The 13,936-nt window shown below is 39.8% G+C and overlaps 1 protein-coding gene across 2 annotated transcripts in view; it reads right to left on the bottom strand.

Moving 5' to 3' along the window:
• Positions 1–1,797: 1,797 nt before the first annotated feature.
• Positions 1,798–13,936, bottom strand: part of plcb3 (phospholipase C, beta 3 (phosphatidylinositol-specific)) — a 60,810-nt gene continuing 48,671 nt past the window's right edge. For both annotated transcript variants that reach the window (XM_017310518.1, XM_008435906.2), the window contains 18 exons: positions 13,761–13,857; positions 13,533–13,617; positions 12,985–13,109; positions 11,836–11,990; positions 11,589–11,750; positions 11,399–11,498; positions 11,173–11,277; positions 10,484–10,569; positions 10,248–10,365; positions 9,488–9,532; positions 9,267–9,376; positions 8,567–8,634; positions 8,314–8,449; positions 7,494–7,570; positions 7,260–7,340; positions 7,055–7,112; positions 6,769–6,855; positions 1,798–4,648 (listed from right to left, as the gene is read on the bottom strand). In XM_017310518.1, the coding sequence (XP_017166007.1) occupies positions 4,358–4,648; positions 6,769–6,855; positions 7,055–7,112; positions 7,260–7,340; positions 7,494–7,570; positions 8,314–8,449; positions 8,567–8,634; positions 9,267–9,376; positions 9,488–9,532; positions 10,248–10,365; positions 10,484–10,569; positions 11,173–11,277; positions 11,399–11,498; positions 11,589–11,750; positions 11,836–11,990; positions 12,985–13,109; positions 13,533–13,617; positions 13,761–13,857 (1,986 nt within the window). In that variant the 3' untranslated portion in view covers positions 1,798–4,357. The remainder of the gene's footprint in view (positions 4,649–6,768; positions 6,856–7,054; positions 7,113–7,259; positions 7,341–7,493; positions 7,571–8,313; positions 8,450–8,566; positions 8,635–9,266; positions 9,377–9,487; positions 9,533–10,247; positions 10,366–10,483; positions 10,570–11,172; positions 11,278–11,398; positions 11,499–11,588; positions 11,751–11,835; positions 11,991–12,984; positions 13,110–13,532; positions 13,618–13,760; positions 13,858–13,936) is intronic.

The following is a 13,936-nucleotide window of genomic DNA, read 5'->3' as shown; positions in this document are numbered from 1 at the left end:
CAGGTCGCAGAAAATCGGAAATGGGTCACTTTGGGCTGCAGTGTGACGCAGCCTGAGTGCTCTTAGTAATTAACATTAACTCCACTTCCACCATTCACATGACGTATGTGTCACCTTTAATTTAAATCCAAATGTACTTTTAAGCAAAGTTAACTGCATTCAAAAATATTAATGAATACATATTGCTCTCAATACTAATCCATACTAATAATTGTGCCATAAACACCACGGTACAGATACTGCCAGGTGTTACTGCAGTCATTTTTCTACAGTTTAGGTAAATTCCCATCCTGTCTGAAAATAAGAAACTGCCTGGCTTTCAGTGAAGTTTAGAAGTTTTCACCTCCAGGATCAGTAATCAATAACTTTGAAGCAAACTTGTAAAACTCCTCTGACTTGACTGTAGCAGCTGAAAAATCGAAACAAGCAACATTCAGATCAGGGAGAAAATCATACAAACATGTTGGAATGATGATGTCACGAGAGGAAAATGTCCGACTCATAAAGATGTGATTTTGACGACGGTAACATCGATACTGTTGATGTTACCGATATAATGCCCAGGCGGCGCGATTTGTGACAAATCTGCGCAAATCCATGCAAAGGGTTAATTTCATTCTACAACCTTATTGACACAGAACAGCAGTTAATGCAGTTTTACATTAAATCACAAAGAAATCATTGATACAGAACACGTGTCAAACTGGAGGTCCGTGAGCCAGATCCGGCCCGCCGTGGCTTTTTATGTGACCCTCTAGAATCTAGATTAAACTCTAATTGTGCTTAAATATTATGTTTTCAATCAAATCAATGCAATTTTTCTGTTTACTGCCAAATTATATCAGTCTCTCCAGTTTCTTGAGAATTATTGTGGAAATTCATGCAAAATCAACAAATTCTCAATTTTTTGCACTACTTCATTTGTATTTTATTGCAAAAAACTTTCTTACTTGTACTAAGCAGCTGCTTCAGCTTTAATTGATGTCAGATTATAGTCCATGACCTATACGGCGAGTAATAAAAAGTCATATTTACCGACATAAATAAGCGCAAATATCGCAAATATTTCCAAATTAGTACCATACTTTGATTTTTATTGGGAAAAAAAAATCACAAAAAGAATCACAAAATTCTGGAGGGACTGAAAAGATGTTCAATATTATTTAATTTTAAGAATTCATTCATATATTAACAGTTTGTGAACAGGTTTTATCAATACATTCTGGGACAACCGGCCCTTTAAGAGCATTCATGATCTTGATTTGGCCCAAAATTAAAATGAGTGACACCGCTGATGTAGAACATTTTCTCTCCAACCTCACAATGTAGTGTCCTGTTGGTGTATTAAAGGTGCCGTTAAAAGTTATTTTTTTGCACTTTGATACAATACAATCTTTAAACAAGCCTATACTCAATCGTAAAGACAGTTAAAGTCTAAAATGCAGATTATCAGGTTGGATTATTTGAGATATGTACCTGATGATGGATGTTTCATTAGGGTGTTCCTTGGTAAACCTTTGAATCAGAATTGGTGGAGTAAGTTTGAGATGCTGGCTTGAATCTTAATGGGTGGGAATCACCACTGATCAGAATATGGTCCATAACTGCAGCTGATATAGTGCAAAAATCCCCAGCAATGACATTTACTAATACATGCACCTCTGTAGATTCCTAAAGTGAAGAAAGAAATGGTTCAAAACTAATGTGCATGTGAATCGATGACTTTTCTTTGCATTATGAGACAAAACGGTACCAAATAAAATCCAAGTTCAAAGTGCAAATAGAAAACAAACCACCTCAGTTCTTTCAAATGTATTCAGGAGGCTACAGATGCTTTGCACAGAGAGCAGGTGTAACTGCAATGAAACCTGCATCATGGGAACATGTTTCACAAACATCCAAAAGTGCTTTTTAACCACAGCGAAACGAGCGAGTACCTGATAATAATCCTGTCAGAAACAAAGAACAAGAACGGTGACTTTAAACTTCGCTCCATTTCCGAGCGGACTGAGAGGAATGCGTTGAGATTTTTGGTTTAGACCGATGACAGTCACATGCGAGTCCAGAGTAGAGCGCTTTGTGTTAGTGCAGAGCGCTTTGACGAGCATCTGTAAAGCTTGAGAGGTTTCATTCAAAGGAAACACTGACCCCTGCAGGTGAACGCTGCTATGACAGGTAAAAAAAAAAAAAGAACAAAAAAAAAAAAAGGAGCAAACTAGAATTGTACAGTAAAAAACCCTGAACGTAAACAGCAGCTCCTTGTTGGATTATTGTTACAATTCCAGTGTTTAGGACTTGAAAACATTGAGACAATAATGTTTCCCACCTTCATCTCGTATAAATCAACTAAAAATGTAACAAATCTGTCAGTGGAGCTGCAGTAATTTCACATGAACTCATGTAATCTCCTTATTTTTGTACAAAAGCGTTGAGAAACAGATTCATTTTCTTCTGAAGAAAATATCCAGGTTTATCCAATTATAAACATCTTTAAAATATTTGTTTTACAAATAAGCAACAATTTATGTCACCAATTACAACGACGCAGGGTGGTGGCTGCAGCATGCTGTGGGGTTACATCACTTCAAACAGGACTTATTTTAGTCAAAGTGAAGGAAATTGAGCAGATCCAAGTACTGGTCCTGACTCAAAACCTTCAAGATGGAGACGACTGATTAGTATCTTCGTCTTTACATCAGGTCCAATCCTGCATCCAAATCAACAAAAGAAAGACTTCACTGGATGAAAAAGGAAATAGAAAATATTTTAAAAATCCATGTGGTTGTCTGAAAAAGTTATAATGGTGTAATTTTATAATTAAATTAAAATAAACTAGTGATTTTAGGTAACCGATTAATTTGATTTTCCGTTGATTTGGTCAGGATTCCAGTGAGATTCATTTATAACGGTCTCAGTGTTTTAAGCCTCAAACACCTGGAGGGTTAGCAGCTGTGTGGATATGTCAGAACCGCTGAATGAACCCGTCACGCAGGGTCCATGTAAACCCATTCCTCCAAAGAATCCATGCCAACAATCAGCTCGATCAGATATGTAATTATAGGGGTCATGAAGAAACAAAGGCAGTCAGTGCTCATAAAAAGCAAACAGGATTCCCTAAATATTACAAAAATAAAACCAAAAAAATAAAATTACTCGTTTTGGTTCTTCCCTCACCCCATTTTAACCTCCATCACCCACCAGCATTAGTAGTCAGTAGTAAAACTCATGTACAGCTACACATATACACGGATTATCTATACATAGTACCATCAGTTCACCACTTAGAGTGGACAAAGAGGAAACACTCACAAAAAATAACAGAGAAAAACTGGAAGCTTTGGTAGAAGCAAACCCAACGTACCGTTAACTCTGTGCACCACAGTTAATTAGGGAAACATTTAGGAGAAATAAAATCTACATAAAGCTTTTCTTATGTCTGCTTTAAAGCATCGAGGTTATGGAAGTGGAGTTAAATCAGCCTTAAAACAACAACAACAACATCCGCAGGATGGAAACAGAATCTCAGTTACATTAAGATGTCATAGTGCAGCTTATTCCACAGCAGTCCTGCTAATTTAGGCAACGTCCCTCTCCAGGCTGCCATGGCACACACAGGAGATAAAAAAACATTCAAATTAAACCCATTTCCATTCAGAGGGAAGACAAAAACAGAAACAGAAAGACTTGCATCTAAGAGTTAAAGAGCAGAAACGCTGATCAATTAGGCTGCAGGTTGTGGTGAAGATGGTGGTGGAGTGCAGAATATTTCCACAGGAAGGAAGAGGGTAGGGCTCTATCACCATCTAGTGGTCAGCCTCCGCTATTACAGTTCAAAATTTCAGATTTGAAACCTTAAAAAAATAAAATAAAATCCCTTAATTTTAGCTCGAGTATTTTTACATATTTGGGTCTAAAATCTGTCCAGGGTGATCATATCTGAACCAGTAAAATGTCAGATGCTGCTCTGTTCAACATGATTTAAAGCTTTCCAGAATATATGTGTATAAAAAAAGAGGTTAAAGATGCTTGAAACACAAAGTTTCAGCTTCCCTGGGTCACCATGAAGCAGCAAATCTGACTGGCTGCAAGACAGAGGAATACAACAATTAAAAGAGACAAGAACAATGTTTTAAATGTGTAACAAAGAAAGGTCTGATTATGACGCTAATGAAGATTTCAATTACAAATTTGTCAAAAACAGCAAAATAAAAAATACAGCTCCGTAGACAAGGACAAAACAGTGATTTCTTTAAAAAAAAAGAATAAAATTAGTAGATAATCCATAATCATTTCTACCCCACACGCGATCACTTTAGACCTCCATCTTGTTTTCCCTCTCTCTGTAAAATGTAAAAGTCTAGTTGAAAGAAAGTTCCGACTCCGACGGGGCAGGAGTTGTGGAGGAGGACGTGGAGTCGTGCAGCGAGCCCTGATTATTGTCCATACTCTTGTCGAACGATCTCGGGAACCAGGGCGTGGAGCAGTTGGAGGGCGTGCTGGAGGTGGGGCTGCTGTGATTGGACAGGGCCGATAACGGGGAATCCATACAGGCGCCTTTGTTTTGTAGGTCCGAAGGAAGGTGCTGACTGATCTCTCTCGGCAGCTGACGGTACTCCTCCTCCAGTTTTTCGTTCAGCTGCGACTCAAGCTGCTCAGGAGCACGAAGACAAACACCGGGGGTTCAAATGTTGTTTGTAAGCATAAAGTTTCTGAGATAATAAAAGGCATTTTTAAGCACCAATTTACATCTTCACATCTTTTCTTTGTGTACCCAACATTTGTGGCACCCAGGATTACTGAGCTATTTGAAGTCACCCCCTTAGCTATTTTTTTTTTATTATCTGTGTTTTAATTATTTGTGTTGTGGAGCTGACTCTCATTCACTACTAGATGATTGTGAAGTCATTTCCGGTGTAATACCAATTAACGCCAAAAGATGGCAGTAGTGACGAGGGAGAGAGACTTACACCACAGTCTTACTGCGTCAGCTCTACTGACGTCAAATGCGGATGTCAACATCAGAGCGTCACAACATGACTGCGAAGCCGCTACTAAGAAAGTGATTTCTGTTTTCACAGGTGGCTCCTGTGCATATGGGGCAGTTAGATGGCTAGAAATTTTCTGTTGTAAGTTAGAAACATTGTTTGTTGACATTTATTCTGTTTTGATGCCTGGCCGTTGACTTCATGCGTTATTGCGGACAGCCTGGCCTTTTTTCTGCTGCTGACTGCGATTCCCTCTGGTATCAGAGAACAAAAGAAGTCGTGAACAATGACTTCGATTTTCTGCGCTGCAATGGCAGCGAAGGAAGCCGCTGGAAGTCAAGTATTGCTCTTGTCGCTAACCTAAATGTTAGCTAGAGGTGAGGTGATGGTTACCTGCTTTTAGGCCAGTGGTTCTTAACCTTTTTTGAGGTACCGAATCCCCCAGTTTTATATGCGCATTCACCGAACCCTTCTTATCCCCCCCTGCCCCCCGCCGACACACAAAATACTTTGCGGTATTCTGATTTAATTATATTAGCTGTGTTACCACCCCCACGCCACTAGAGGCAGTAGCAACCCCGAAAAGATGCAACTAAGGAGCAGATTTAGACTATAGAATTTGGTAAAAACCATAGACATTAATATTATAGTATTAATGTCTATGATAAAAACGGTGAGTTTTGCTTAAGTAATTAAAGACACAAGTTCACATCCATGCTGAGAGTGGAGCTCCTACAATCAGGGCTCCTCCGCAGCTCTGATTGGCTAAGCAATGTAACGTGATCCTCTGCAGCAAGTGAYGGCAAAGCGGGGCGTCATCATGACTTTACACAAGTGTGTCTTTACCTCCGCGGCAGAGGCTCCGCCGAACCCCTGGGGTTCGGTCGAACCCAGGTTAAGAACCACTGTTTTAGGCTAATCGTTAGCCACATTTAGCATGTCTGTTGAAGAGATAGGGAAGTTTAACGGTTATTTTCCCCCTTTATTTTAGATTAGCAAGGTTTTATACGGTATTATATATCCATGGCGCATTTATAATAAATTGTTTTTTATTAGTAATGCATGTTAAGTTTATGTTTATTTATGCTGACTAATGTTATTTTGTATATATGTAGCAGATTATACAAAGAATTGTGTACTTATCAAGCTCTTAGTCTGAGTTGTATCTATGAAGAAAAATCTGAATATAAATATCAGTCAGTGGTGCGGTGATCCAAGAAACCACCACTAAGAATGTGATTTCGGTTTTCACAGAAGACAAAATAAGTGCATATGTAACATCAGCAAAATGTTTTCTAATATTTAAATCTGACTTTTTGTGGTTTTCTGTTTTGTTGCTTTGTTTTGTTTCATATTGTTGTGCTCATGTAAATCAACTTTGAGTGCTTAGACAAGCGTTATAAAAATACATTACCATTAAATAAATCAGTAACTACCTTCTCAACAATAATTAGCTGCTGCTGTGATACTCTGATTTTCCGTGAGCTAACAAGAAAATTGGACATCAGTGCTTTGACTTCTTTCAACCACATGCAGCATTACCTTGAAGGGACATTTTAAGTCAAATTCAGGTTTTTTTTGTATAGGACATTTCAGCAACCAGGCGGATTAAAGTGCTTTAAATGAACAGCTCTGGCACACTTCTGATACCATGTTTTAGTCTGCCAGTTCATTTGAATCAGACGTGTAGCAGCCAAACATGCAGCACAGTAGGACCAGAGGAAACCTTGTTTAGATTAAAGTATTTCTCTTTCTTGTAATGATTAGTTTTGCCTACACTCACCTGTGTAAGCAGACTTTCCATCTGCTGCGTCATTTCCAGATGCTTCAGTAAGAACTTCTCTTTTCTCATGCTCTGCAACTTCTCAAGCTGGTGAGGAGCAAGTGGAGATTTTAGGTAAAACCAGGAAGAAAAACAGCATAAAATAACAAAGAAAAGCTAATGAAAGTTACTAAAGTTGCTGGTCCAGATAAATTGGCCCCAGATGAAGCCCAGAACAGAAAACTGGACTGTAAATGAAGTCATTTCAAACTTGCTAGGAGCTGTAATGATGTACGAGTTGGATTACCTTGCGAAAAACTTCCACACTTTCGTTTATGTGTTTCTTGGTGAAATCAGATAATTTCCTAGAGAGAGAAAAATAAGAACAAAGATAAAACAATGAAGATCAAAGAGAGGAGTGAAAGACAACAGATTACTGGATCTAAAAAATAAACTAAGCATTTTATCTCAGATTGATAAAACAGGTAAATGGAAATTAAATGTTTTTGTACAAGTCAGGTTCTTTCTTCTTTGCTTCTACAAGGTTCTGTATTCTCCTCCTTTCCAGGACCTTTTGGATCTCCTTCTTCTCCCTGCAGACACAGTCACAGATTAACTGTATACATATAAAAAGAAACCAAATCAACCTGATTTAAGAGACACAGCTGAGAGTTAAGAGTATGGAGAAAGTCCAACCAGGAGCAAAATGAATCCTGGAAAACTGTAGCGTTGGCTGTTGCTCTTACTTGGTGCATGCGTCTGTGAGCTTCTTGGTGTGAAATTCTTGATATTCAGTCACCATCAGTTTTAGCTTCTCGTGCTCCTGAGAAGAAACAGCAGCAGATTTTTCAGTAACACTGGAGGCTGACAGGCGAAGCATTTTGGATCAAACTGTCCTGTGTAGAATCTAGAGTTTATTTCTGAAATGTCTGAACATTTTAATAAGAAACAGCTAATTTTTTATTAAACAAGTGTTGCTAGTGCACAGAATCGGGAGAGCAGAGAGAGAAGGAGGAAGTTCAAACCATCTCTTCCAATGATTATCATGAACAAGGATCGTATCCCCTACTCCAACGTCTCTCTGCCCGGCTTTTTTACCAAACGGCCTGACAGAGATTTAAAGGGGAGCATCAAAAGCAAATGAGGTGGATTAGCATTGCTTGCTAATTAGCTTTGCTTGCTAATCCACCTCATCCAAGACGTGAAATATCGTCTCTGTTGCCGAGAACTTGAGCTGCTAGCATCTCATGATGGTCATCAGACTCTGCAGAAACCTGGTGATTCCGGCTAAGGCCTGTATTTTATACACCTTTGGCCAAAGCAGTAGAACTAGTAGGAAGTCGATACGTTTTACCAATACAGCATGACTGTAATAAATTAACTCTTCAGTTACTGTCTTATAAATCACTCCAGATCCACCTGTTTGCTTCTCTTACTGGGCAGGAACCTGCTGGAGGTCAGCGAGGTCAGTTACGAAATGTCCCTGCGGTCCAGAAAGCGACCGTTAAACCATCTCTGTTTCTTAGAGCAACTGGTGCTTTCAGCTTTGTGTTGAAGTGTTGTTACCTCTGCCAAGTGCTGCAGTTGCATCTGTTTTTCCTGCAAATGGAGGCTCTGCCGCAGTTCCAGCAGCTCCTGCATGTTTTGTTCCCAGAGCAGGGCCTTCTGCTTCTCCAGGTCTCCAATCTTGTCCTGGGAATCACTGGAGCACAGAGGAACACCAGTTCAGCACCTTTCAGTTCACCTTTTATCTTCATCTTCACATTGCTGTCGTCTTTCATCCGTTTCATCCCTCTTCCATCCTTCAGGCTTTACTCACCCTTTCTTGATGCTACGCTTGAAGTTTTTCTCAATGGTGGTGCGCTTCTTTTGACTTTCAGCCTGAATCTAGGGGTGGGGGGAAAAACACAATGAAAAACCAAATACAGTTTGGCACAAGAAAGTATTTGTACGCTAACCTGCTTTCTTGAAAAAGTTAGGATAGATCTATGCACTACAACACATGTTTATTTTTTGTACAAAATCATTCCTAGATTATGAAATTTTAGTTTGGTCAGTTCTGCCCGTTTTGAGCTCCTTTCAGAATGAGCTGTTTTGGGGCCTCTTGTCACTTTAAATCCAGATAAGCTGCTCCCCTACTCAACATTTACACTCGCACATGAAAACGGCTGCAAACGGATGTGGAATTATATATCCGTACATCGTTGAGAAGCAGAAGTGGAGCCTCCTGCACAACCAAAAAGAATGCAGCAACTGGTTTCTGGATGGAAGTCAACAACAGAACGCTTGTCTTTTTTTTCCAGCAGCCATTATACAATGCATACAGTTGACCAAACATGCTGGAGCTCTTCTTGGGTTTCTAGGCAACATTGTGGTGCCATTCAATTGCGACTCAACAATTGCGACTCAACAATTGGGAGATTTTTGAAAAGGCTCATTTTCCAGACACCAAAAAACATTAACGTATTACCAAAAAATGGCTGGGTGTTCTTTTTAAGCTTTTTCTATTTTGCATTTACCTTCTTTTGGTTTTTCTTTCGCAGCTCACTGAAGTCTTTAATTTGTTTCTTTTTCAGCTTGGTGAGATTCTTTTGCTGCCTCAGTTCCTCCAGAGACATACTTGAGATATCTGAAATATATACATCACTTTAAGTCCAGCTTATTTCAACCCTGATGGCTGTTTGTCAAACAAGACGACTTCATTTGTTTCAGGGTGGAAATGAATGCGTTGTAATCTTACCTGTGACTATGGATACTACGAAATCCTCCTCCGTAGGATTTTGCACTACAACAGGAGGCAGAGAAAACACTCACAGCTCATGTGCAACAGATTATGGACAAATGAATCATTCCCAGACTTGTTCAACAACAGGAGACGTTGGTTTGAATGCAAATGCAGCTAAATTTACTGCAGATCCACAAAAAAATACGTTCACCGATTGTCATAAAAATGTCTGAATTGGAGCTTCTGAACAGTATGATGCCTTGAGAAATATCCTATTAACGTTTCCACATTTTGTCTCAAGAGAACAACAAACATAAAAGTCTTGTTTGTAAATCTTATGTGATAGAGTCTTGCTAACACTCCAGCTTTAGGTTGGTGTAGGGTTAATGTCCTTCACCCCGTCTCCTGTTAAACTGCATGCTTAGTGTTGCTTAGGCTGGAGATCTGTTCAGAGGTTGAGATGTTGGTTTATAACCCAACTCTTCTTTAAATGTCTTCACAATTTTCTCCCTGATCTGTGTGACGATGCGTTTCTTGGCCTTCATGATTCTTGCCCATTTACGAACATCAGCTTAGCACACATTACAGCTCTTCTCTGCACTTCTCTCGACTGAACCAGTGTTGCATCTGGTGGCTAATGTAACACTAAAAAACCCTGCTGACCCGCAGGTCTGGTTTGAGCAGTTTCTAGTTGGCACAGGAATGTCTATAAGCTTTTACATAAACCGTCACTCCAGTGCCGACACTCAAACAGTGAATTTGTGGATGTGCCTACCTGGTGCAGGTAGACACTCAGGAGTCTCTTCAATAGGACTGCTGGGAAGCGCCGGCTCAGGGGAAGGGTGTGAATCTTGAATGTCCTCAAACATAAATCCGCTAGGATCATCTTCTAACTGTTTTCCAAAAGTAAACATTTCATATATTAAAACTGATTACAATGGACAATAGATGAAGAACACTAAAGACATGCTCACTAACTCCTACACAAAGTAAAGCGTATTTTTGTCTTACTTCCTCCAAGAGATCAGCAAGCAGCTTTTCTCTTGCGTCCAACTGATTGATGTGCTTAATGGGGTTGGTCAGAGCCTCGATGTAGTCTGGGTACAGAAAAATGAAGAAACACCAGAGGCAGATTAGCTTAACTGATTATGGCGTTTAACTGTTGATTAGAGAGCCATACATAACAGATTGAAAAGTTAAAAAGTATTTTAAAAATAACTGTGCAGTCAAAAATGTAAACGTTAAGTGTTTTGTTAATAAGGAAGTTAAATAAAACAACAAATATGCTAACAACATGACAGGTAGTCGAGCTGCTAATCAACGCCAACCAAGTACAACCTTGGTGGCAACTGCAAGATTGTTTCTTTGCTAGAAAAATGGATTTCAAATATATCAAAGCATTTATTTAAACTAATTTATTTCAATAAATAGAATAAAGAGAAACTAGCTACATAAAAAGCAGACCTAAAAATGTTGCTAGCTAAAAGTGGAGATTAGCTTCTGTGAACAGTCGCTAATTTGTCAAAGAAATAAACTAAAAATTCTTTATAAAAGGAAAATGAAAAAAGAATGAAAAACACAGGAGATTCCTAACAGCCGTTGTTTCCCATTGGACGGCGGCAGTAACTTGTCCTGTTACTTCTTGTTGATTTAAAGATGATCATATCGTTTAAGTTCCAACTGAAGGATGATAAATTTACCCAAGTGTTGATTAGGGACAAAGTCCTTAGCTTCAGTGTAAACCAGCAGAGAGGCCATTAATAGTGGCTGGTTAAACTCGGTCCTCAGGTTGATGTAGCGGTAGCCTAAGAAAAAAAAGACAAATGGAGACCTATTAATGATAGATATAAAACATTCCTGAGGACATACATTATAATTTAGTAGTAGTACTTTGCTTTCAGATCACATAAATATCAGAAAGCTCACCACGTTTGAGGGAAGACACTGGGAGAATTCGGTGTCCGATGAACTTGCCGTTTTCCTCAAATGCAGAAATCCTCAGAGAGGCCAGTGAGGGGAGAATCACCTGGAATGTATTGAAACCAACACACCAGTTTTAAAAAAGGATGTACGACAGAAGACGAAATGTTGGAAAAAGTTTGCTTTGTGAGCAAACCTTGTAGAAGACGAAGCGCTCATCTTCCCACACGGGGTCCATGGAGTTCCCATTGGAGGTCCTGGTTTTGCTCCTCCTCTTTGTATCATGTGGAAGTCCAAACAGGTCAACCTCCACATACACACCGACCTTTTTATCCGTCAGGAACTGACCTGAGATTATCTGATGGAGGGGCAGTAACACACAATTATAGCACGATGACACAGGCTGCTTTAATCAGACAATACACAGACAGTTTGGTTCGTACCCGAACTATGACCGTATTGGCAACAATCCCATCCACAATTTCTTCCGTATAGGGATCAAACTGTTTGTCCGCCCTGGTCATGATCTCTGGCTTCAGCAGGTAGCCGCTGTGGCCATTATACTCAAATACGCCCATGTTCAGCTGCATGGGGAGGTCTGAGAGAGAACAAAAACATTTTACATAATTTACAGAAGGGAGAAGATTTTTGTGAAGGCTGACATAAGAGTGTTTCCTAATACAGCCCTCTGTGTTTTTGGCACAGCTAAAAAAGGCTATAAGGCTTAAAATAAATTATTTTATTGCAAATAAATTTAGTTCAGTAGAATAAAAATTACACTTTAAGAATGGCTTTTTTCTCTTGTTGAAAAACAGAAAAGCTATCGTCAAGTCTTGTTCACATGGCAAGATTTAAATGATCAGGCCGATTTTCAAAACCTGACAGACCCCACATGATGATAAAAAAGTTTCAGGTGTAACAAGTTTTTTTGTGCAGTGTGTTGTGTTCAGCCACAGGGTGAAAACAAAACACCAAACATGGACAGATTTAGCTCAACAACATTCAGGAAATCTCGCCAAACCTCCCTAGACCAATGTGAGTTTAGAATAAACAAACATGGCCGACTGGGAAGAAGCAACGGTGAGAGTTTATGGACTATTTTTAAGATGGCAGTTGTCTTCAGTGTATTTTGGATGCCCCTCCATCGCGCTTTCTGATTGGCCAAACATCACAATCAACTGGTTGCGTTACTCGCTTGTTTTCAGGGGACACCACACGCTGCGATATGGGCCAAGACAATCCAACATGTTGAATATCTCAGGTTTTAGACCAGTGAATTCCTGATCACGCCACCAGTTATTCTGCGCTTTCTGAGCAGACTAGGTCGCTCTTAACTCCCAAAACACAACAGGAATATTTCCTAAGACTATGTTAGGAGTCATCATGACATTCGGGGCCTCCTGATTGTCACACCTCTAGTTGTTTTAAACTTATTACCCACTGCTTTGACGGGTGAAGAAGGGAATCTACGTCAGAGTGTTTTACAGATTTTTACCAGAGCTGCCAGTGAATGTGAAAGGCGCTTTATACGTCAGCTTTAGAGAGCAACAAACACAAATCCAAAGGAACAAGGCTGAATTAGCAGTGCTTACCAAGAGTCTGAAAGTTCAGTGCCACCATCTGGCATCCGATGTTCCAGAAGAGCTGAGGCATGTAGTTGGAGCTGTCTACCCTCGTTCCTTTGGGGTAGATCCGGCTCAGCTGCTTCTTATTATACCTGGAAGAGTCCTGTCAAGGATCAACATGCTGAACAGATACAGGGAGGGGCAACATCTGCAGATTCAATTTATTACATGCTGGAAGCTGCAAGACTCAAAGTTCAGTTCCTGATGGTGTCCAGGCCGATGTTCGAATAAAGAAGGTGGATCCGTTGGTTGCTGTATCAGCGGTACCACTTATGATGTCAATTGTTTATATAAGTCAAAATGTAGAGTCTGCAAATATGGGACCAGACTTTTGTTTGACCAGATATCCTAAAATACATATCCTAAAACCAAGACCAACCAACAACTTAACAGTATGGATTCTGTCTCTGCTGGGAGGAATACGGATTTGGAACCTGAATATCCATTTTCTGGAATTTGAGAAATACTGGCGGAGAGATTAGCACACAAGCTCTGCTTCAAGCTTTTAAGGATACGTAAGACACTCAAAGGGGAAGGTTTTCAGGATTTCTATGGCTTTGGTTTCCACAAATGAAGACATCTCATAGAGCCTTCTCCTCCCTGGTAAAACAGAAAGTGGATAGGATAAATATTAGGAACTGGTAAAGGAACATGAAAGTAAACTTTAATGATCACTCAAAAGCACTGAAAGATGCTTTTGCCACCGTCTCCAGCCTTCTCATCATCGGCAGACACACACTCACTCAATGCATTGTCAAAACCCTTGAATTTAACAGGTTGGATGTAGTTGACGAGATTGGACATCTCCTCAGTAGCGGACACTTCGTTTAGGGCTGTACCCTGAGGGGAGAAGATCGCAGGAATCCATCAGCAAGCCGCCCAAAGAGACCATCAAAGGGCCAATCTGCTATTTCTAACA

This window comes from Poecilia reticulata, linkage group LG18 (assembly GCF_000633615.1).
Source record: "Poecilia reticulata strain Guanapo linkage group LG18, Guppy_female_1.0+MT, whole genome shotgun sequence".
NCBI classification, from domain to species: Eukaryota; Metazoa; Chordata; class Actinopteri; order Cyprinodontiformes; family Poeciliidae; genus Poecilia; species Poecilia reticulata.
This window is presented reverse-complemented; position numbering and strand designations above follow the sequence as displayed.